General features: G+C 38.5%; 2 protein-coding genes across 5 annotated transcripts; one reads left to right on the plus strand and one right to left on the minus strand.

Annotated features, from left to right (window-relative positions):
- The first annotated feature begins 431 nt into the window (after positions 1-431).
- LOC117989856 (glutathione S-transferase 1-like) lies at positions 432-6,713 on the plus strand. 4 transcript variants are annotated; one of them, XM_069504209.1, is made up of 6 exons: positions 432-589; positions 2,398-2,576; positions 3,312-3,370; positions 3,933-4,080; positions 5,006-5,199; positions 6,186-6,713. In XM_069504209.1, the coding sequence occupies exons 2-6, from the start codon at positions 2,436-2,438 to the stop codon at positions 6,328-6,330; spliced, it is 687 nt and encodes a 228-aa protein (XP_069360310.1). In that variant the 5' UTR covers positions 432-589; positions 2,398-2,435; the 3' UTR covers positions 6,331-6,713. The 4 variants fall into 4 exon arrangements, with proteins under 4 accessions (XP_069360310.1, XP_069360308.1, XP_069360309.1 ...); XM_069504207.1 differs by lacking the exon at positions 432-589 and adding an exon at positions 608-767; XM_069504208.1 differs by lacking the exon at positions 432-589 and adding an exon at positions 619-715.
- A 24-nt stretch (positions 6,714-6,737) lies between these two features.
- LOC117989855 (ubiquitin-conjugating enzyme E2 Q2) lies at positions 6,738-20,197 on the minus strand. Its single transcript, XM_034977259.2, has 8 exons — positions 19,911-20,197; positions 13,300-13,416; positions 11,673-11,773; positions 10,728-10,863; positions 9,272-9,443; positions 8,523-8,714; positions 7,453-7,680; positions 6,738-7,123 (listed from the first exon to the last, which is right to left on the minus strand). Exons 1-8 carry the CDS (start codon positions 20,070-20,072, stop codon positions 7,092-7,094), a joined length of 1,140 nt encoding a protein of 379 aa, XP_034833150.1. The 5' UTR covers positions 20,073-20,197; the 3' UTR covers positions 6,738-7,091.
- Between the last annotated feature and the right edge of the window lie 553 nt (positions 20,198-20,750).

The following is a 20,750-nucleotide window of genomic DNA, read 5'->3' on the forward strand; positions in this document are numbered from 1 at the left end:
AAATATCCTGATCTTTCAAATGAACAATTTTCAAGCTTGTTCATCCTATAATCTTACAATACCTATAAAGTTTTCAACAGTGCAATTTACTCAAAGCTTTTGTTAACAGCGCTGTTAAAGTTTGCTTTTCTATTTTTAATTTACTTAAGTGGTAAATATTTCACAACATCGGCGTTATTGCTCTGTATTTTCGTGTAGTCGTTCTCGTTGGAATTATACTCCTTAGATACTACTCGCTGTTTTATCGATAATATAATCGAGACGTTGCGGTCGACATAGGTACTTACTGTTAGCGCACTTAGAATAATTAATTATCTCTGACAGAACTTCTGAGTCACGTGATGTATTGCATCACCATCTTGAATCGATTGGTATAAAAACGAGTATTTGATGATTCTTAAGGCAGTCTGTGTTCACCCACAGACTCATTCGACTATTAAATGCTTTTGTGTTTAGGTCGCATTTCTGATTGAGTGGTTTCAATAGCAATTGTGCCCTAATCAAGTTAATATTGCAGTAAGGTTATTATGAAATGCAAAACTCTCGATAAGCCGCTGTGTGTCGTGGTTAATATTTAACTTCACTTCTGGTATGTTTATATTACCTACTAAAGTAGACATAGGTAATACGCTGTGCAAGTTTAATGGGTTGGGTTATACGTCTGTGTTGATAAACATGGTGGTTATTTCTGTTGAAGATATAATATACAATCTAGGTAAATAAAATGCTGTCTTTTTCAACAAGGAGTTTAATGAAAAAGATAGTAGGTAGGTAATATATTTAGATTTGTCATTTTATTATAGGTTGTTTAGAGATTGTGTAACTACAACATAATTAGGTAAGTCACATTATTACCTTGGGACTTGGGATTTCTTACAGTATTACCTAGGTATATACTTATATATTATTATTCTTTCTCACATATAATAGGTATAGGTACCTCTATGCATAAGCCTTTATATAGAAAGGTAGGTACTACCTACCTGTGGGTACTAGGTACCTACCTAACTATGATGTGCTAATAATTTCATGTTACTGACCGCTGATAAATAGGTTATTGACCGAGCGAAGCGAGGTCTCTGAGTCACTTGAGTCACGGTACTGTTACGTGCTTGAGTGAAATTGCATTTGTCCGTCCGTCTGTCACAGACTTATAACTTCTGAATTATTGGAACTAATTACTTTAAATTTAAAAAAATTATGTTAACTGATGACCTTCAGCCGAATACTGCATAAAAATATAAAAAGGGGGGTTCCCATCCGAAATGGGGGGGCTTTAAAGTGGAATTTGAATTCGACGCTATATGTCAAAAACGGCTACATATTAGAAACTGAAAGTTGTGCATAATTTCAGTTTTATCCTGTAATTGTACAACAATTACTAAAATTAGATAAAAAATAAAAAAACTTATAAATACATATTATGAAGAAACGAACTTACTTATTTCATTTTTAATGGGCATCATATTTTTAACAAAAGTTCACAATAATGTTAATAGATGATGCTGTTATGGGATAATGGATTATGGAATACTTAGGTACCGCGAGGTCAATGGTTTTAGATACTTATTAACTAAGTATACCTACCTCAGTATACCTACTTACTTAAATACTTGTACCTATTTAGGTACTTAATATCGATTCTAGAGATACTTAACACTAATTATTATTATCAGATGAACAATCTGTAACTAAGTAGGTAGGTAGTTGTTTGTTGGTCCTTCAGTCACGCAATCACGGAGCAACGGATGACATGATTTTTTTGCGTGGGTATAGTAACAGACCTGAAGAGTGACATAGGCTAATTTTTATCCCGGAAAAAATTAAAAAAAGCTAAAACCACGCGGACGAAGTCGCGGGCATCAGCTAGTCATTAATATGTAATTGCATTTTCACTTTTTTAGTATGTACCTACCTACTAAAAAATGCGTCTCTCACGCTGACCATACACGCGATCAAGTTTGCAGCGGACTTGAAGCAGCGGCGTCCAGTGAACTGATAGCCATACACCTTCAAGTTTACTGGAAGCCGCTTCAAGTCCGCTGCAAACTTGACCGGTAAACTTAATCGAATGTGGCCAGCGTTAGGCTGCCTGTCCACTGGTACGGAGAAGAGAAAAGCGCAAATATTAAACTCCCGCTCCGCTTCAGTGGACAAGGATTTGCGGACTAATTAAAAAATTACACATTTTTTTAACGCAATTGCCCGCCGCCCGTAGCTCAAATGACTCGTCGCGTGCTCGCAACTCCGCTCGGCATTACTTTCGCGCTCCGCTCCGCTACCTAGCTTCGCGTCTATGAACAGATACAGTCCGCTACCTAGCTCCGCACCAATGGACAGGCAGCCTAACAAGTGTGCACGATCACCAATAAATTAGACGTTTTTCTTCTTTTGTAGATTCATTAACTAAGTCGATAGTTACCTCAAGATCAACTATGCCACTCACACTGTACAAAACAGACGCAAGTCCACCAGCCCGAGCGGTGATGATGGTTGCTGACATTCTTGGAGTGAAGTATGACTCATACGACATCAATCCGGTTATGCGAGAGCAAGACACGCCAGAGATGACACAGGCAAGTGGATTCCTTTTCTTTATATCCGACTAGCTTATGCTCGCGACTTCAACCGCGTGGACTACTTTCAAACCCCTATTTCACCTCCTTAAGTGTTGAATTTTCAAAAATCCTTTCTTAGCGGATGCCTACGTCATAATAGCTATCTGAATGCCACATTTCAGCCCGATCCGTCCAGTAGTTTGAGCTGTGCGTTGATAGATCAGTCAGTCAGTCACCTTTTCCTTTTATATATTTAAGATGCCTATAAACACAGACCATACAAAAACCTTGAAAACATTACACACCTTTTAGGCAGTCGTGTAAAATAAATTATCCCCTATCCCGAAGGAACCCTTAGGTAATAATCCATCCTAATATAGTAAATACGAAAGTATGTATCTATCTTTCTGTTAGATTTTCACGGCCCAGCAGACGTTTGGTACAGAGTTAGCTTACATCCCGGAGAACTTTTTATCCCGGAAAATTAGAGTTCCCACGGGATTATAAAAAATCTAAATTCACGTGGCGCGTCGCGGGCATCATCTAGTAAAAATAAAATAAAAATATAAGTAGGTAGGTACCTTTTAAATCCTAATCCTATCCTATTAGCAACAAATATATGCCAAATTGCATTTTAATCCGTTCGGAAGTAGCGTAGATAATGCATGAACAGAAGACAGAAAATTAAAAAAACAAAATAGGGTATTTGACGGGATGAGCCTGCCTTGTGATATTATTACGTTTTTATTTCAGAAAAACCCTATGCGAACTGTACCTTATATGGAGGAAGATGGATTTTGTTTAGCTGACAGGTATTAATGCTAATTTATTTTAGACTAGATGATGCCCGCGAATTTGTCCGTGTGGATTTAGGTTTTCTAAAATCCCGTGGGAACTCTTCGATTTTCCGGGATTAAAAATAGCATAATATGTCCTTCCCCGGGATGCAAGCTATCTTTGTACTAAATTTCATCGAAATCGGTTAAACGGATGGGCCGTGAAAAGCTAGCAGACAGATAGACAAACTTTCGCATGTATACCTATGTCCCTATGTCCCAGCTGTGGACGTCTATCGATTGATGATGATGATGCGACAGGTCGAGATGGCTATCGGGGTGTGAGTTGGGGGACGCCCCGAACACCCGCACGTCACCCGCGCTATCCCGCATCGGATTAGTGCGGGTGTACAGGGCGTCCCCAACCCGATTGCCATCTCGACCGGTAACTAGGTAGTAGGTAGGTGCGTTTCTCTGTCTACACATAGCAAACATTTGTTAAAAAGTTGGACGAATTAGTGGTTTTATCGTTCAATGTTGAAAATTGTAACATTGTGACCCTGTGTAACACTGTAAGAGCGCCATCCATCTGTTTCAGTCACGCCATTATGTTGTATCTGTTTGACAAATACGGCACGGCCGAGCACTCGCGCCTCTACCCGACGGACAAGAGGAAAAGGGCGACGATAAATCAGAGGCTATTCTTTGACTGCGGCGTTTTGTTCCAACGACTCAGATCTGTGATGGTTAGTACGTACGTACTTTTTATAATAACTAGCTTATGCTCGCGACTTCGTCTGCGTGGACTACACCAATTTCAAACCCCTATTTCACCCCCTTAGGGGTTGAATTTTCAAAAATCCTTTCTTAGCGGATCCCTACGTCATAATAGCTGTCTGCATGCCATATTTCAGCCCGATCCGTCTAGTAGTTTGAGTTGTGCGTTGATAGATCAGACAGTCAGTCAACCCTTTTATATATTTAGATAGAAGATAGATTCGACGTTGTCCGCGTAGATTTCAGTTTGTTTGAAAACTCCGAGGGAACTTGATTTTCCGGAATAAAAAGTTGCCTATATCCGTTTTGAGGATGGAAGCTATCGCTGCACCAAATAAATGATGCCTGCGAATTTGTCTATGTGGATTTAGGTTTTTAAAAAATCCCGTAGGAACTTATTTAATTCCCCGGAACAAAAAATAGCCTTGTTCTTCCCCGTTATGCAAGCTATCCATGCACCTTTCATCAAATTCACAGTTATAATATTTTAAGTATGGATATTAGAATGGATAGTTCGAAGAACCGATAGAACTTGAGTCTCAAGGTGCTAGAATGGCGACCTTGCACCGGAAGGCGCAGCGTTGGAAGACCCCCCACTGTGGACGGACATCAGACGAGTCGCAGGGAGCCGCTGGATTCTGGTGGCGCAAAACTGTGAATTGTGGAAGTCCCTACAGAGACCTTTGTCCAGCAGTGGACGTCCATATCCAAATCCGTTCAGCCGTTTTTGCGTGATTGAGTAATTAGTAGGATAAATAATTTGACTTTGATTATTATGGTGGTGAAGTGTTTACCATTAACTATAATTATCTATAATTAATAAGTAGGGTATATTATTATGTCTATTTGCCTTATTATAAATTTATTTATTGATATTATCAAATTTATTTTTAGGCATTAACTTACACTGGAAGACTGACAGAGTTATCCAAGTCGATGATAAGGAATATAGACGACGCATACAGAATGCTCGAAGCTTACTTATCAGATACCCTGTACTTAGCTGACGAAGTCGTTACTCTGGCTGACATAAGCGTCATCACTACTATGTCAACTTTGCATGGCTTACTCCCTATAGATGAGAAAAAGTTAGTATATTTTTCCTTCATCATCAACCCATCGCCGGCTCACTACTGAGCACGCGTCTCCTTTCAGAATGAGAAGGGTTTGGCCATAGTCTACAAAGCTGGCCCGACATCACACACCTTTGAGAACTTATAGAAAACTCTCAGGCATGCAGCTGCTCGATTGCGGTAGAATGACAGCTACAATATCACGATCGCAATCACCTGATTGGTTGACGCTCGCTAACTATTGGCTACAATACATTGTTGCAATAAGAGCAAATAAATTCAGCCAATCACAACAATTGAGATTGTAATGATGATTGATAAAGGTTTTACGAAATCGACCTATATCAGTGGCCCTACCGCGGTTGTTTGACAGCTACAATGTCACGATCGCAATCATCTCTGATTGGTTAATGCTCGCTCACTATTGGCCACAATACATTGTTGCAACAAGAATCGCACAAATTCAGCCAATCGCCCTACAGGTTTACTCACGATGTTTTCCTTCACCGTTAAACAAAACTCACATAACTCCGAGATGAATGCTATCTCTGCACCAAAGATGCTGCCAGCAACTTCGTTCCCGTGGATTTAGATTTTTTCTAAATCCCATGGAAACTGGGATTTTATGGGACCAAAAGAAGCCGATATCCTTCGCCGGGGTACAAGCTATCTCCGTACCAAATTTCGTCAAAATCTGTGAAACGGACGGGCACTGAATAGCTAACAGACAGACACACTCGCATTTGTAATATTAGTATGGATTAGACTCATTATATAAGTTGTACATTATATCTATAATATAAAAATGAATCGCTAAATGTGTTGCTCATCCCAAATCTCGAGAACCGCTGAACCGATTTCGCTAATTCTTTTTTTATAATATTCCTTGAAGTACGAGGATGGTTCTTACGGAGCGAAAAATTTAAAAAATTTGAATCGACTGTTAGGCGGCCAGGGCAGCTAGCTAGTAGGTATAAAATTTCTGTCGTTTTTATTTTCAGATTTCCAAAACTAAATCAATGGTACAATAATATGTCGAAGTTAGAACTTTGTGAGCGGATCAACCAGCCGGGCGCGGAGGTGCATGTGGCGAGTCTGAAAGCTTTTATGGAAATGAATAGATCCAAGCTGAATTCCAAATTATAAACTAAATAAAGACTCAGGCTTATAAAGATTATATTTTAGGCTAGCACACAATTATTTTTTCCATTAAAAGTTAGCTCTTGGCTTCGATCTCACCCGGTGGTAAGTGATGCTAAGATGGAAGCTGGCTAATTTGGAAGGGATATGGCAGTTTTAGGGTGTGAGTCCCCTGAAGCGGAGCGGAGCGATGTGTATAGTTGACCAATCAGATTTTTGGGCATCTACCAATAATCTGATTAATCTGCTCAACACATCTTCGCTCTGCTCCGCTTCGGTGGACAGGTAACCTTAAGCAAATTAACTGGGTTAGGAACTAGGTTATTCAACTATCGATGTATTTGCGTGTGGATGTATTAAAATCAAACCAAATATATAATCATTACGAATCACAGGTGTTTTCTTTTATTCCATCATCATTAACTAAAAAGAAATGCAAAGAATTTTGTCTCCAACTTTACACTTCAGTAACGTCTAAGGCTACCGTATTTATGGATAATTGGATGAGAAAAATTAATGATTACAAAAACATTACACATTTTTTTCTATAAGTCTTATAAGGTCTCTCGGTACGTCCGCACTGACATAATAGCACTTAATATTATATCGATAGAGTACACAATACTGTGTCGAGTGTCCGTTCCGTACACAACACATGATACAAACTTGGAATGCGACAGTCGCGTCGCGTCGCGTCTTTGTGTTTGTATACGGTGTGAACGACGCACGTTGCACGTTAGTTTTACTGTGAGGGCGGGCGACCTGCATTAGCCGTCTTCCTTCGGCGGCGTGAACCAACCTGAAATGTGGTAATGCACTTTTGTATTGTCTACGTTTAAAAATATTAATTTATTAGACATAGACAACATAATTTATCACATTGCATTCGAACTTCGAACCACAGTTGATCAGTCTTTGGCTCATCGAAGCCTTGAGCAAACCCAGGATTAATATTGAAGATACAAAATCAAGAAAGCAAAAAAGAAAGACTTTTAATAAGGAGAGAATTGCCGAAAGAAGAGAAGATTTTCAAATTAATATCAGAAAAGAATAGAAATATTTTCATTTAAATAAACTCATACAAGTACTATTGGATCGTGAAATGCATCTAGTATCAAAATGATTCACCATTCTTCTCGTGTATCTGCACTAGGCACTTGAAGCTCTGCTGCGCGCGCGCCAGGCTGTACTGTGACTGGGAGACCACTTTGGTAGCTCCGAACTGGATGCGCGCTTTGCCCTTGACCAAAGTCGCGGCGATCTGCATTATAACTGCTTCCACTGTGTACGCGGATGACCAGCCCTGCTTTGTGAGGAGTTCCATACATATTGCACCGCCTACGAGGACGTAACCACCTACAATGAACAAAATATTATAGCAACATGTTATCACATTTTATTTTGAAAGAAATGTCTGAACATTTCTTTCAAAATAAAATGTGATAACTACACTGTACATTTTTCGATTTTTATAGGTGGGATATCAAATAGATTGATGAAAACGTTGGTTATCTTAAAGAAAAGGTTGGCGAAGTTGGAACCAGCTAATTTAAAAACCATTTGGATTCACAAAGTATTTAATTTTTATTAATATTGGTGGAAATCAAAAATATAACTATATTTTACGATGCATAAAAAATCGTTCTAATGGCAATACTCATCAAGGCAATAATATAATACATCGTAACTATATGCCAAGTAGCCCTATGCATTGGCCAAGTGTATCGGATCCATATGTACTAGTCAGTCATCCGATTTCTCTCCGTCATCCGTGAGTCTCCAATTCGGAAGAAATATTCAGGCCGAAGTAGCCGTATAGGTAGACCAGAATCACATAAAAATACGTAAATTAAATTTCGAAGTTAGCAACGCTATACTCTGTGAATAATCCTATGTACATAATACTCTGTGGTGAATATTGTAGTGAATTATTAATATTCACCACAGAGTATTATGTACATAGGATATTCACGGAGTACAGGGTAACTAACTTTGGAATTTCATTTCATGAGATTCTGGTCTACCTATAGTAATGTTTGTATGAACGCATTATTACCTCGGATTCAGAATGCGTAAACAATATCCGAATTCGGTCCGAGTTTTTAATATCCATATTTTCGCGGATTCGGATCGGATGCGTGCGTAACCCGCTCTTAGACATTGCCAAGTAACTTGGCCAATAAAGTGTATCCTCTCACCTGATATAATAGGATATACAACACGTACGAAGGGCGGCTCGAAGGGGTACGTCTCTTTGAACATGATGTTCAACAGTATTGAGTCTTTGCCCTCCTTCTCCTTCAGCAGCATCAGGTCATTGTGCAGCGGACTGTCCGGGTCCACTGAGCGCAGTCTTATGTTCCACTCATAGAGTGAATCGTTTATTAACTCTGGAAACAAAAAATAAATTGCAATTCGGTCCAGAAACCTCGAAACAATCGGTGTACATATATTTTATAAAAACCGGGCCGAATTGAGAACCACCTCCTTTTTGGAAGTGGTTACAAAATTTAAATGTTACAGGTATTACTTTGTTAAAGTTCATGATATACAAAGATCTACCAACTTATTTTGCTATGATCCAACAATACAGACAAATCTGTATGGTACAACGTGCACCGCCAGATCTCCTACTACTAAAGAAGCAGGAAAAGCAAGTAATACACAACATCAACACATTATCACACAAATTTTGTAGAACATACTTTTGTGGTCGTCATACAATCTACGCGCAATATTTCTAATGTACTGACCGCCTACCTAGCATCCACATTTCCTGTAACATATTACATGCCTTCAAAGAAAGAGTGAAAAAGCATTTTCTAGGATATGATCACTTCGTTGTCCGTCTGTCTGTCGTGTCTGTCGCGATTGAAGGACAAACCGCCAAACAAACACTCTTTCGCATTTATAACATGGGTAGTGATAATAAGGGTAGTGATCTCACCTATAGAATACATGTTATTCTTGAAGGAGTGCGAGCGGTATATGTCGCGCAGCTCCTTCATGAGGCGGTCGGTGGCCTGTAGACTGCCCGACACGCTGCCGGACAGGTAGTCTTGTCGCTGGTTCTGCCTCAGCCGCTCTAACGTCGCTAAATGCTCTATCTCCATATCATCCTGGAATTAATTATTATAATAATCTTTTATTTGGCACCATAGCGCAAAGTTTACAATTATGCAAAACACAACAACACCAAACAAACGTACAGAAAAAAAAACAAAGAACAAAACATGAAGACAAAAAGATCACAAATACTAACTAATAAGTACGGCTTTCCATGCATCTCAACCGAGAAAACCACCGCCATTACTTAACTCCGATAGATGGTGTACAACTGTACGTATAGAGGCGGCGATCTTCCCAGCCGAATTGCATGGAATTGCAGTAAAATTAGTCTTGTCTGGCATAAACCCGAATGCGTGTCTGTGGCGCAAAACTGTCCCTTTTAGTCAAGAAGGCGCCCCGGAAAAATGCCAAGAGCAAGTACCGAACGGGCGCCCTACCGCGATTCGGCCCATATAACCGAGATGTTGGTGGGGCCATGGGAGGTGGAGGGTTGTCCCAAAAAAGGGAATTACCAAATTACCAAATAGAAAATCAAGAAAGACCTCAAATGCATGCACACACGCAAGCCGGCATGAAATATGGTACAGTACGCGGCCCAAAGTAATGTACATCGACATTTAGAAAGAGACAGCGGTTTCGTAGAGCGCTGTCCCTGTCGTTGAGACCAACAAAACGTCATATAGGTATGAGTGACAGAAACAACTCTCTACAAAGCCGAAATGTCATTCTAAAGGCCGATGTACATCACTTTTGGCCGCGTACTGTACATCGACCTTTAGAATGAGATTTCGGCTTTGTAGAACGTTGTCACTGTCACTCATACCTATGTGACGTTTTGTCGGTCTCAAAAACAGCGACAGCGCTCTACGAAACCGCTGTCTCTTTCTAAATGTCGATGTACAATATTTTAAATACCTAAATTACACAGGCACGCACTTATACACGTATGGTTCTTCATAAACAACGGCGATCGCGTGTTGCGAAGATGGCAAATTGCAATCGAGTAGCTATTGTAGTTACTATGTAAAAGACAGAATGACCGGGCTAGTATATCGCCTCATTGACTTACACTGAAGCAGTGTTCGGAATCTTAACGACTATTCAAGTCTACCTATGGTATATTCTTCTTCTAAATCTATATATTTTTTATTCAATTTAACTTTCTCTCGATAATATGAGGGTTGGCCATACAAAGGAAATCATTTGAAACATTTAAACTTTTTTAACTCCAGCTCTAAATACAGACCTTAAGCTCTTCCTAAACCACTGCGTTCACGCAAATTCATATTTGTTGGTGTTACGCAAATCGGTTGTATATTGTAGACTGCACTGACCTTGTTGCTGCGTCCAGCGTCGTCAACCATCTCAAGTGGCAAGTCGTCCTCCCCCTCCGAGTCGTCCTCCTCCGCGGCCATCTCCTCGTCCTCTTCGGTGCCGGACTCCGCACCGTTTGACGTGACGCTCGGTACTCTGCGAAGGGAGGCATTCCTGTTACTACCAGATTGATCTAGGAAGTTTCAGTTTTCCCCGAGGACACCCAAGAAAGATTGTCTAAAAGTGAATAATATAATAGTAAAACACCAGCGATAGCGGTCGGTAGAACAGTTCGTCTTATTTCGACGCTTGCTAGAAACTTCGGCTTTGGTCACAACTTCAGCCCATTTTGGCCAAAGGCGAAGGTTCGGTTGAAGGTGGCCAAACACGAAGGTTCGGTGAACACTATCTATATTTCTATACATCATATATTCTTATAATATCATTGCAATTATTATCAGCGATGATATGGCCTAAGATGAGACGTGTTTGCCTAGAAGGTGTCTGTCTATTCACATGAAGAGTGATTGAGTGAGGCAAACGCGTCCCATATTAGACCGCATCGTGAATTCCCATCAGTATGATCGTGGTCAAGAATGGGGTACGTCCCATTTGTTCCATAGAACTTTACGTCATCGGACAAAATGAGACAATTTCATCCTAATTTGTTCCATAGAACTTACGTACTACCATTTCCCTTCGAACTTGCTTTTCTTTGACGCCATAAAAATCTTTTTTTTTTCGTGGCGGAATGTCATCAGGACCTAAAAATAATCCCGATGACATTCCGCCATGAAAATGCAAAGTTTTTTATGGCGTCAAAGAAAAGCAAGTTTGAGGCGAGGGGAAATACTAGTATGGAACAAATAAGGATGAAATTGTCTCATTTTGTCCGATGACGTCAAGTTCTATGAAACAAATTGGACTTACCCCAAGTGCGCGCTTAGTGAATTAAAAAAAATCACCTCATTTGTGGTACTGGATAGAGGGGTAGCGACAAAGAGTCCAAGTCCGGCGGTTCCGGCACGCCGTGTAATTTGCATAGTTCCCTTAACAATATGCCCACCTGGGAAATTACATAAAAGCTACAGAAACACACAAGACTTGGCTTGTAAGCTGAAACCTGGCACAAAGGCGGATACAGTATTTTGCATACAGTTAGTACACGGACTACTGATCTCGTGAGGTCTCGGCTTACATGGCTTCTATTGGTGCTGATTCTGAGCACACATAAAATTTAGAGTATTTGCATCCTCTTCTTACTAATGTAATATGAATAGGACAGACACAGTTTTAGAGCCGTCAAACCTCGTGACTTTAGCTACTAGTCGCGAGCCTATGGTTTAAATTCGTAGCGTACACAAATATTTAGTCTTTAAATGTAAAATTCATGTTCCGTCCTTTTTTAGTAATATTTAAAAAAAAAGATGCAGATACTCTAAATTTAGTTTAGAGAAACAGAAGAGAATTGGCGTCATTATTATACTCGTAAAACAACATTTTAAGAATGCTTTCGTCGGTATCACGTGGTAGTAAGAATGCTATTTCGATCAACATTTACGGGCACGCCATACTCAAGAGCGAGATGTGCGACGTTTTAATCGCACAAATCAACGTTTGATTTTACGTTAATTATTGCAAAAAGAAACAATATTTTTAAACAAAATAAAGACATTTTAAATTTTTAATCAATATTGTATTTTCTTATATATATGTAGCTTATACTTTACTAGATGATGCCCGCGACTTCGTCCGCGTGGATTAAGGTTTTTAAAAATCCCGTGGGAGCTCTTTAATTTTCCGGGATCAAAAGTAGCCTGTGTCCTTCCCCGGGATGGAAGCTATCTTTATACCAAATTTCATCAAAATCGCTTTAACGGATGGGCCGTGAAAAGCTAGCAGACAGGCAGACAGACAGACAGACAGACAGACAGACCGACAGACAGACAGACAGACAGACAGACAGACAGACGGACAGACAGACAGACACTTTGGCATTTATAATATTAGTATCAAGTATGGAAGTATGGATAAACGCACGAAATTGCGTCGAAAGCGCTAAAAATATTTTCCTATAAAATTGTATTATAGTGCGCGACAAGTCTAGATGGCAATCGGGGTATGAGGCGAGAGGACGCCCCGCACACCCGCATGTCACCCGCACTCGCCGGTACCGGGATAGCGAGGGGGACGTGCGGGTGTACGGGGTGTTCCCTCCGCGATTGCCATCTCGACATGTCGCGGACTATAGGAAACTATGTAAAATTTATTGTTTGAAAGAAAAATAAATAAGTAATTATTTGTTACTAATAACATTTTTTGCACATACTAATTAATATAAAAGGTTTTCAAAAAATCCCGACTTCGGTTTGCTCTGTATCTTTTTAAAGCGCTTTTTAAAAATCCGCTATTTTGAATCAAGAATTTTATGTATCCAGTGACACTGCGCCATCAAGAGGAATCTAATGACTAATCTAATCATTTATCAAAATCGTTGCTTAGATATGAGCGGGCATAGGAACGAACATACACATACGGGTCAAAAACATAACCCTCCTTTTGGGCTTCGCCACAGTCGAGTAAAAAGTTTACCTGGTTTATGACATGGTTATCTCGTCCTTGTGTGTTGCTGAGTATCTGCACAGCATTCGTCACAATTGGATCTTCGCTGTCGGCGAACCATACGGGTGGTGTGTTGGGGTACGTTTCCTATAACAAAATTCCCATATTGTATACAATTGTCCTCATGACCCGTTACCAGTTACCACAGTGTAAAAAAACGTGTAGTTTCGAAGTTACACCGAGTGAAAGATTTGTATGTAAACTTATCATCATCATCATGATCAACCCATCACCGGCTCACTACAGAGCGCGGGTCTCCTCTCAGAGAGAAGGGTTTTGGCCATAGTCTACCACGCTGGCCATGTGCGGATTGGTAGACTTCACACACCTTCGAGAACATTATGGAGAACTCTCAGGCATGCAGGTTTCCTTACGATGTTTTCCTTCACCGTTAAAGCAAGTGATATTTAATTAATTAAACCGCACATAACTCCGAAAAGTTAGAGGTGCGTGCCCGGGATGGAACCCCTGACCTCCGATTAGAAGGCGGACGTCCTAACCACTAGGCTATCACAGCTTACCTACATGTAAACTTATAAAAAACCATAACTTTAAAACTACAGTACGCGGCCGAAAGTAATGTACATCGACCTTTGGAAGGAGTTAGCAGATTTGTAGAGCACTGTCTCGGTCGTTGAGACTAAACGTCATATAGGTATAAGTGACAGAGTCAACGCTCTACAAAGCCGAAATGTCATTCTAAAGGCCGATGTACATTACTTTCAGCCGCGTACTGTACACATTTTCACAGAAATCTTGAAATCCACAGACACATAATATTTTGTTGAAGGTCCCCCCTCCTCTTTATGTGCGTTTCAGTCACTCACTGAGGCAGGGATGTATATTTTATATGAAGTTGTTAAAAATACCTTTCATAATATTATGTTTGTGGTTTTACAAAGATAAAACTCAAGGTTGCTTTACTATCGATCAAATAGAATGTGAGAGCTAAGCTAACTTGAATAACTTGGATAGTGTTTAGTTGAATTTTTAAAGGTAAAAGACAGGGAAAGAAAAAGTTAGTTTTAAAGTTAGTAAATAACAGTTAATTTTTAACGGAGTTTTTTGATTAGTATAAAAATTAATAATCATTAGTCAAAACCTTTCTTATTGCACTTGATCTATAAAGCGCCCGCTAGGCCGGCAAACTTAAAGCGTGCCAAAAAGCTCGCAATTTGTATGCGATTTTCATGCTTTGAAACTTTAATATTATGGATTATTAAAATAAAAATAAAAAAATAAAAATCTTTTTTATTCGTATAAACTTTTACAAGTACTTACAAATAGTCGGATGCATCTACCACTGGTTCGGAATGCCTTTCCTACCGAGAAGAACTATTTGGAAGTAAAAAGCTATAATAATATGATGCAGTCTACTGCGTATTTTTAGAATTCGTACCAAAATGATAAAAAGGCACCCTTATGCTGTGACTTCGTCCATCTGTCCGTCACAGCTGCTTAGTTCATAAGTAGGTATATATGTCGAGGACTGAACAGAGTGGACAGCTACAGTTACCAGCAGCTTGGAAAATCTACATGAATCATTATTACAATCTCAATTGTGGCGATTTGCTGAATTTATGGTATTTTTCAATATTCTTTTAACTCTTCAATATTTAGTTAATAAACTCAAAATATTTCCTTTCATTTATATCATTTATAGATTTCATCAAACTCAGTTAAAATTGTTAATCATTTGATAATTCAAATGCCGGTCCGTTTCGACGATACTTGTACATTTTGAATGTCCGTATGAATGTGTGCCAATTAACTTTTGTGACTTTATGCATAACAGAACTGAATAGGCTAGCTGCACTGAATAGCATATAGGAAGTAAGATGCCAAGAACAGATAGTCTGCTTGACCTACTTGTCATAACAATGAAATCTCGGCGTATTAGGCCTAGCAGTTATTTCAGTTGTTGTACCCTACGCTACCCAAAAACGTGAACAAAGTCTTTAACGAGTGCCCGCTGTATAGTGCGCGTAGGTCAGAGTTCGAGGTTGATAAATTAAAACCTTGAACTGCTGTTCTTTCCCTAGTCAGAGTGAAATAGAGTGAGGGAACTCTCGGTTTGATCCTGAATCGACGATATGTCAAACATAAGGCTATGGTGACGTGAAATCAATGAAAAATTGGGCTACCTTAGGGCTACTTAGCGAAAAAATGTACTAACATTTGATGCTTGCCAGTGACGTCGAAGCCTCGAAGCTTTGTTAGAAGTTTCCCAACTGTCGTGAACCTGTCGGCGAATGTTTAGGAACAAAGTTTGTCAACTTATGACGTGTGAGCATCGATGTAGGTACTTGTGAGTGTCATGAAGCAGTATGTATTTACAATAATAACAAGAACAAATCTTTATTTGATAAGGTAAACACTAATAAAGTTAACCATGGTAGTAGCAAACTAATAAATAACGAATTATTTATTATACTATACCTATGTATTCAATCAATCAGCCTGTTTGATTGACATAGGCAATCCCGAGATCGCGCCACCATACACGTTCATTACTTTAGACTTTGCACAGCAGTTGAACAGTGAGAGGCCCAGTACAACAAACTTAGATTTAACTTAGGTACCTAATTCATATATTCAAATCCAACCTATAGTACATATTTATATTTACGAAAATAAATATCACATCCTGATGAAAGTAACCTTTAAGACATTTCCTTGTTATAAGTAGTTAACCTTATCTACATATTGTTGAAAGAGATAAGAAAATAATATTGCAACTTTTCAAATGACTGTAAAGCCTCCCTGGCGCAATGGTGAGCACTGTGGTCTTAAAAGTGGGAGATCCCGGGTTTGATTCCTGGCAGGGGCAGTTTGAGAATTTATTATTTCTAAATTGTCTCTGATCTGCCCCCCAATTGTGTAAGAATAACCATTTCATGGCTATCGCAATCGTCAAGAAATGCTGCCCTTTGATTGGCTGTGAAAAAATTTAAACAGCGAATCAACCAATCAAAGGGCAGAATTTCTTAACGATTGCGATAGCGATGAAATGGTTATTCTTACACAATCGGGGGGCTGGTCTGGTAGGAGGCATCGGCCGTGGCTAGTTATCCCCCTACCGGCTGAAAAATCGCCACGTAAACACCTATAAGACTGATGTATAGGTTTAGTAAAATTGCCATATCTCTTCCTAGTTAGCTCTCTTCTGTCTTAGATTCCATCATCTAAGAGCACGAGGTGAGATCGCATTCAAGGGCTAACTTGTAATGGAACAAAAAAAATATTAACTAAAGGACAAAATGTCGCTAGGCGAAGTCGGGCGACGTCGCCTGATAAGTCTGGCAACATTCGCGACTTTGTGTTGTGTGAGTGGATGAAAAAGGGCGCGAGCGAGACAAGATGTCTGGCGACGTTAGTCGACATCACCCCACGTTGTCGCCCAACGACATCTCTAGCGACTCGCGTCACGCGACATTTGTCCCCTAGTGAGTACGAGGCTTAAGAGTGTGTACATAAACCCACATTGTAATCCTTTCTTTCCTGTCTGACGAAACAAGAAAAGTAACAGTATTAAAAAAACCGCGAATCAGGCTCGCGCAACGAGGGTTCCGTACTAGTCGTATTTTTTCAACATTTTGCATGATAATTCAAAAACTATGATGCATAAAAATAAATAAAAATCTGTTTTAGAATGTACAGGTGAAGACTTTTCATATACCCCACTTGATATAGTTATCTTACTTCGAAAATTGGAAATACTAATTATTCGTTCATGACCACAATTTAATTTTTTTTGTGTTTCCCCGAATGTCTGCTATAAGACCTACCTACCTGCCAAATTTCATGATTCTAGGTCAACGGGAAGTACCCTGTAGGTTTCTTGACAGACCGACAAACAGACAGACAGACAGACAGACAGGCAGACCGACAGACAGACAGACACAACAAAGTGATCCTATAAGGGTTCCATTTTTCCTTTTGAGGTACGGAGCCCTAAAAATTAGAAACACAAGTGCTCTGCCATATTGTTTTTTTTTAATTTATAGAAAGTGTCTCTCAGAATCAGCAGAATGATGTAAGAAACTCCATACATTTAAATCTGTTCAGGTATTTAGAAGTTATGGTGGAACAAAGAAAATGACATACATAGTACATACATACATGAACACTGAGAACATTACGATTCTTTTTTTGGGCAGTTGTGTAAAAAGTAAGCAACTACGGCATGCAAGCAAAACAAGACCTACATATTTATAAAACTTTGATAACTACAGGAAACGCAACAATAGCAACACTTCTTTTGCTTTAGTTATTGGCTAAATCCATTTTTTGCAAGAGCAACTTTTATCAGCCAATAACATTGCAACTATCACAATTTTATTAATTAAAAAGTTTTATGAGGTAATTTAGTTTAGATAAGGAAAAAGGCTATAAGGAAAGGAAAAAATTACTGCACTATTTTTCTATGCATTATGTATCATCATCATCATTATCAGCCGGTCATGGGTCTCCTCTCAGAATGAGAAGGGTTTAGGCTATTATAATCCACCACATGGGCCAAGTGCAGAGTGGCAGACAATATACATCTTTGAGAACATTATGGAAAGCTCTCAGATATGCCAGTTTCCTCATCATTAAAGCAAGTGATATTTAATTGCTTCAAAGTATATTAAATAGCTCTGAAAAGTTAGAGGTGATTGCCTTACATCTCTTAACCATTAGATTATCACCCCTTTATAGAAAAGACTTTCTATTCTAATAGAAAGTGTTTTAAGTCACCACTACAGCTATCATGTAAATAACATAAATGTTACTTAAACAATTAAAAATTTTCATAATCAATATTACTTTTGTAACTAAAACAAGAAGATATTTAGAGAAATGGTGATTCAAGATTTTTCTCAGACCAAGCCACGTTTGGAACCATGTAGCTTTGGTTTGAAGTTGACAATGATTATTTATTATAAACACTGATAATGTTTCTGTAATATGCGACAGCTTGAGATGTCAATCGGTGAGGGAATGCACACCCCCCCGCGCTAAACCGAAGCGGCCCGCCTCATACCCTGATTGCCATCTCAATGTGTCACGGACTATACCATATATATAACACTGTGAAGAATTTCTTAACCTCCTTAGTTCCTTTCAAAAGGAAGAACTTTCCGTTGATTTTGATAGGAATTTCACATTTTTCAATTTGGTAAGTAATCAGTAAAGAAAAGTAATCAGTAAAAACACTCTTCTGTAAATAAAATGGAAGGACAAAGATAAAAAATTCTCTGTATAGTAAATAAATACATAGAAAAAAGTTTAATTTTAATAATTAGTTATGTACACTGGTACTGGTACTGGTAAAAGGTTGTTTTTATTCATTAGTAATTCAATAATTAATTATTAAGTAACAAAACTAATACACATTTACATAACATCCTATCTATAAGTACTAAGTAGGCACATTAAGTATTATTAATATGTAAACATTTGAATTGTTATCTCCTCTCGAAACTTTGTCAACAATTTATTACAATAATATTGTATAACTAGCTTATGCCCGCGACTTCGTCCGCGTGGACAACACAAATTTTAAAGCCCTATTTAACACCATTAGGGCTACCCACCACCAGTCCAGTAGTTTGACCTGTGCGTTGATAGATCAGTCAGTCAGTGTAAATTGCAAAATTTCTTTAAACCCCTAATTTCTAAAAACTTTAAACCCCTATTTTAACCCTTTAGGGGTTGAATTAAGAAAAATCCTTTCTTAGCGGATGCCTACATCATAATAGCTATCTGCATGCCGAATTTCAGCATGATCTGTTCAGTAGTTTGAGCTGTGCGTTGATAGATCAGTCAGTCACCTTTTCCTTTTATATATATATAGATATACTCATGGTGAAGTTAATTTTTTTTTTGGAATAATTAAGTTTTAAACTTAGATGTGTTCATTTAAATCAATACGATTTATTTTATTTTGGTTAGAAAAGCTGTGTAGGCAAGGTTAAGTTTATTTTATCTGTCAAAACCATTGATAACAGATAAACAATAACATAAACAAGTTCTATGAATAATTTACCGCTACGATGTCCAAGTTGAATTTGATCACTGATGCAAACAAAAAAAACAGTAAAGCTTTACAGAAGTGTCACAAAAAGCAGGCAGGTAGTCATGAATTAGAGCCTTTGTCCCAAAATCGCGCATCTATACCGTTATACAAACAAAACAGATATTACCCTCGATAGTATAGCTGTAACTGGTCTCGGATACCACGAAGAAACACGAAACTGTACTGAAACTCTAGTAATCGATATGATGATTCGTCACGGAACCGCAAAATCATTTCAGATAATACAGTCGTTTACACCTGCGCGCACAACTTGGAAATGTCCAACTCTACACCAAAATAAACAAACGCATGTACTTTATACAGTTTTATGCACGATAACACGCGATATAAACCACACTATGAATAAAATAGCACTTCCGTAAACCTTTTTGTTGACAGCCCTGCCCCTATAAACACGACCCTTTGTCCCAACTAACGATAATCAATACGCGCAATCGTTAATTTCAACGACCAATTTTCGTCCGGACTGTATTCAATTAATTAAAGATGGATTACTTACCGTGATATTTGCGTGTATTTCATATTTCTTTCCATTTTTGCCAACGAATCTGCAGGTCAGTTCATCGACACTAGCTGACATTATCTGAAACCGCTCATGGTTTTTTGGAAACACTTGTTCTAAAGTCTTAATTTCTAACTTAAGGGTATTTAAGCAAGCCATTAGTGTACTAAAACACTAATTTTTATCTAAACAACTATTTGCCACATTGGAATACATAAAAATTGTTTTACGTTCACTCCCGACTTAGCAAAATGGCGGAACGCAATGGCGGACGGTAGATCTATCATTTATTGACGATAGGGGGCGCTTTGCCAATATTTTTGTCGTCCATCTCTTTTTATTTTATGATTCGCTTTCATTTAAACACCGTTTACAATTTACAGATTCGATCTAAAACAAAAACTCTTGGATTCGGTAGTTTATCTATTCAAAATCAAAATTAATCTATAGCAAAATTGGGTATCATTAAATACTTTTTAACTTTACGCCACATAAATCCTTGGTGATACAGGTAAATCTCATGAAAAATCCGAAAATGAAATTCCAAATTTGGCAACACTCTACTCTGTGAATAACCTATGTATTATATATAGTACTACGATGCCGCTGTCGTACCCACCTCTAGGTACTTATTTTATTTTTAACCGACTTCAAAAAAAGGAGGAGGTTCTCAATTCGTCGGAATGTTTTTTTATAGTAATTAAAATTTAGTTAACTACTAGTTTTATAATACAGATTTAGAAAAGCAGGAAGTTCATTGACTCATTCACATGACACAACTGAACCACATACATTACACACTTAAAGTTATTTTACGATTTGACATTTAGCAAGTTG

This window comes from Maniola hyperantus, chromosome 17, assembly GCF_902806685.2.
Source record: "Maniola hyperantus chromosome 17, iAphHyp1.2, whole genome shotgun sequence".
Taxonomy (NCBI): domain Eukaryota; kingdom Metazoa; phylum Arthropoda; class Insecta; order Lepidoptera; family Nymphalidae; genus Maniola; species Maniola hyperantus.

What these genes read in the sequence shown, in the direction of transcription:
- LOC117989856 (XM_069504207.1), top strand. Translation starts at nt 725, where the DNA reads ATGCTGTCTTTTTCAACAAGGAGTTTAATGAAAAAGATAGTAG. An exon ending in GGATTTTGTTTAGCTGACAG is followed by an intron (nt 3,371 to 3,932) that starts GTATTAATGCTA and finishes CATCTGTTTCAG; the next exon opens with TCACGCCATTATGTTGTATC. An exon ending in AACGACTCAGATCTGTGATG is followed by an intron (nt 4,081 to 5,005) that starts GTTAGTACGTAC and finishes ATTTATTTTTAG; the next exon opens with GCATTAACTTACACTGGAAG.
- LOC117989855 (XM_034977259.2), bottom strand. Translation starts at nt 20,072, where the DNA reads ATGGCTTGCTTAAATACCCTTAAGTTAGAAATTAAGACTTTAGAACAA. An exon ending in AAATACACGCAAATATCACG is followed by an intron (nt 13,417 to 19,910) that starts GTAAGTAATCCA and finishes ATTTTGTTATAG; the next exon opens with GAAACGTACCCCAACACACC. An exon ending in GAATAACATGTATTCTATAG is followed by an intron (nt 8,715 to 9,271) that starts GTGAGATCACTA and finishes TTTTGTTTCCAG; the next exon opens with AGTTAATAAACGATTCACTC.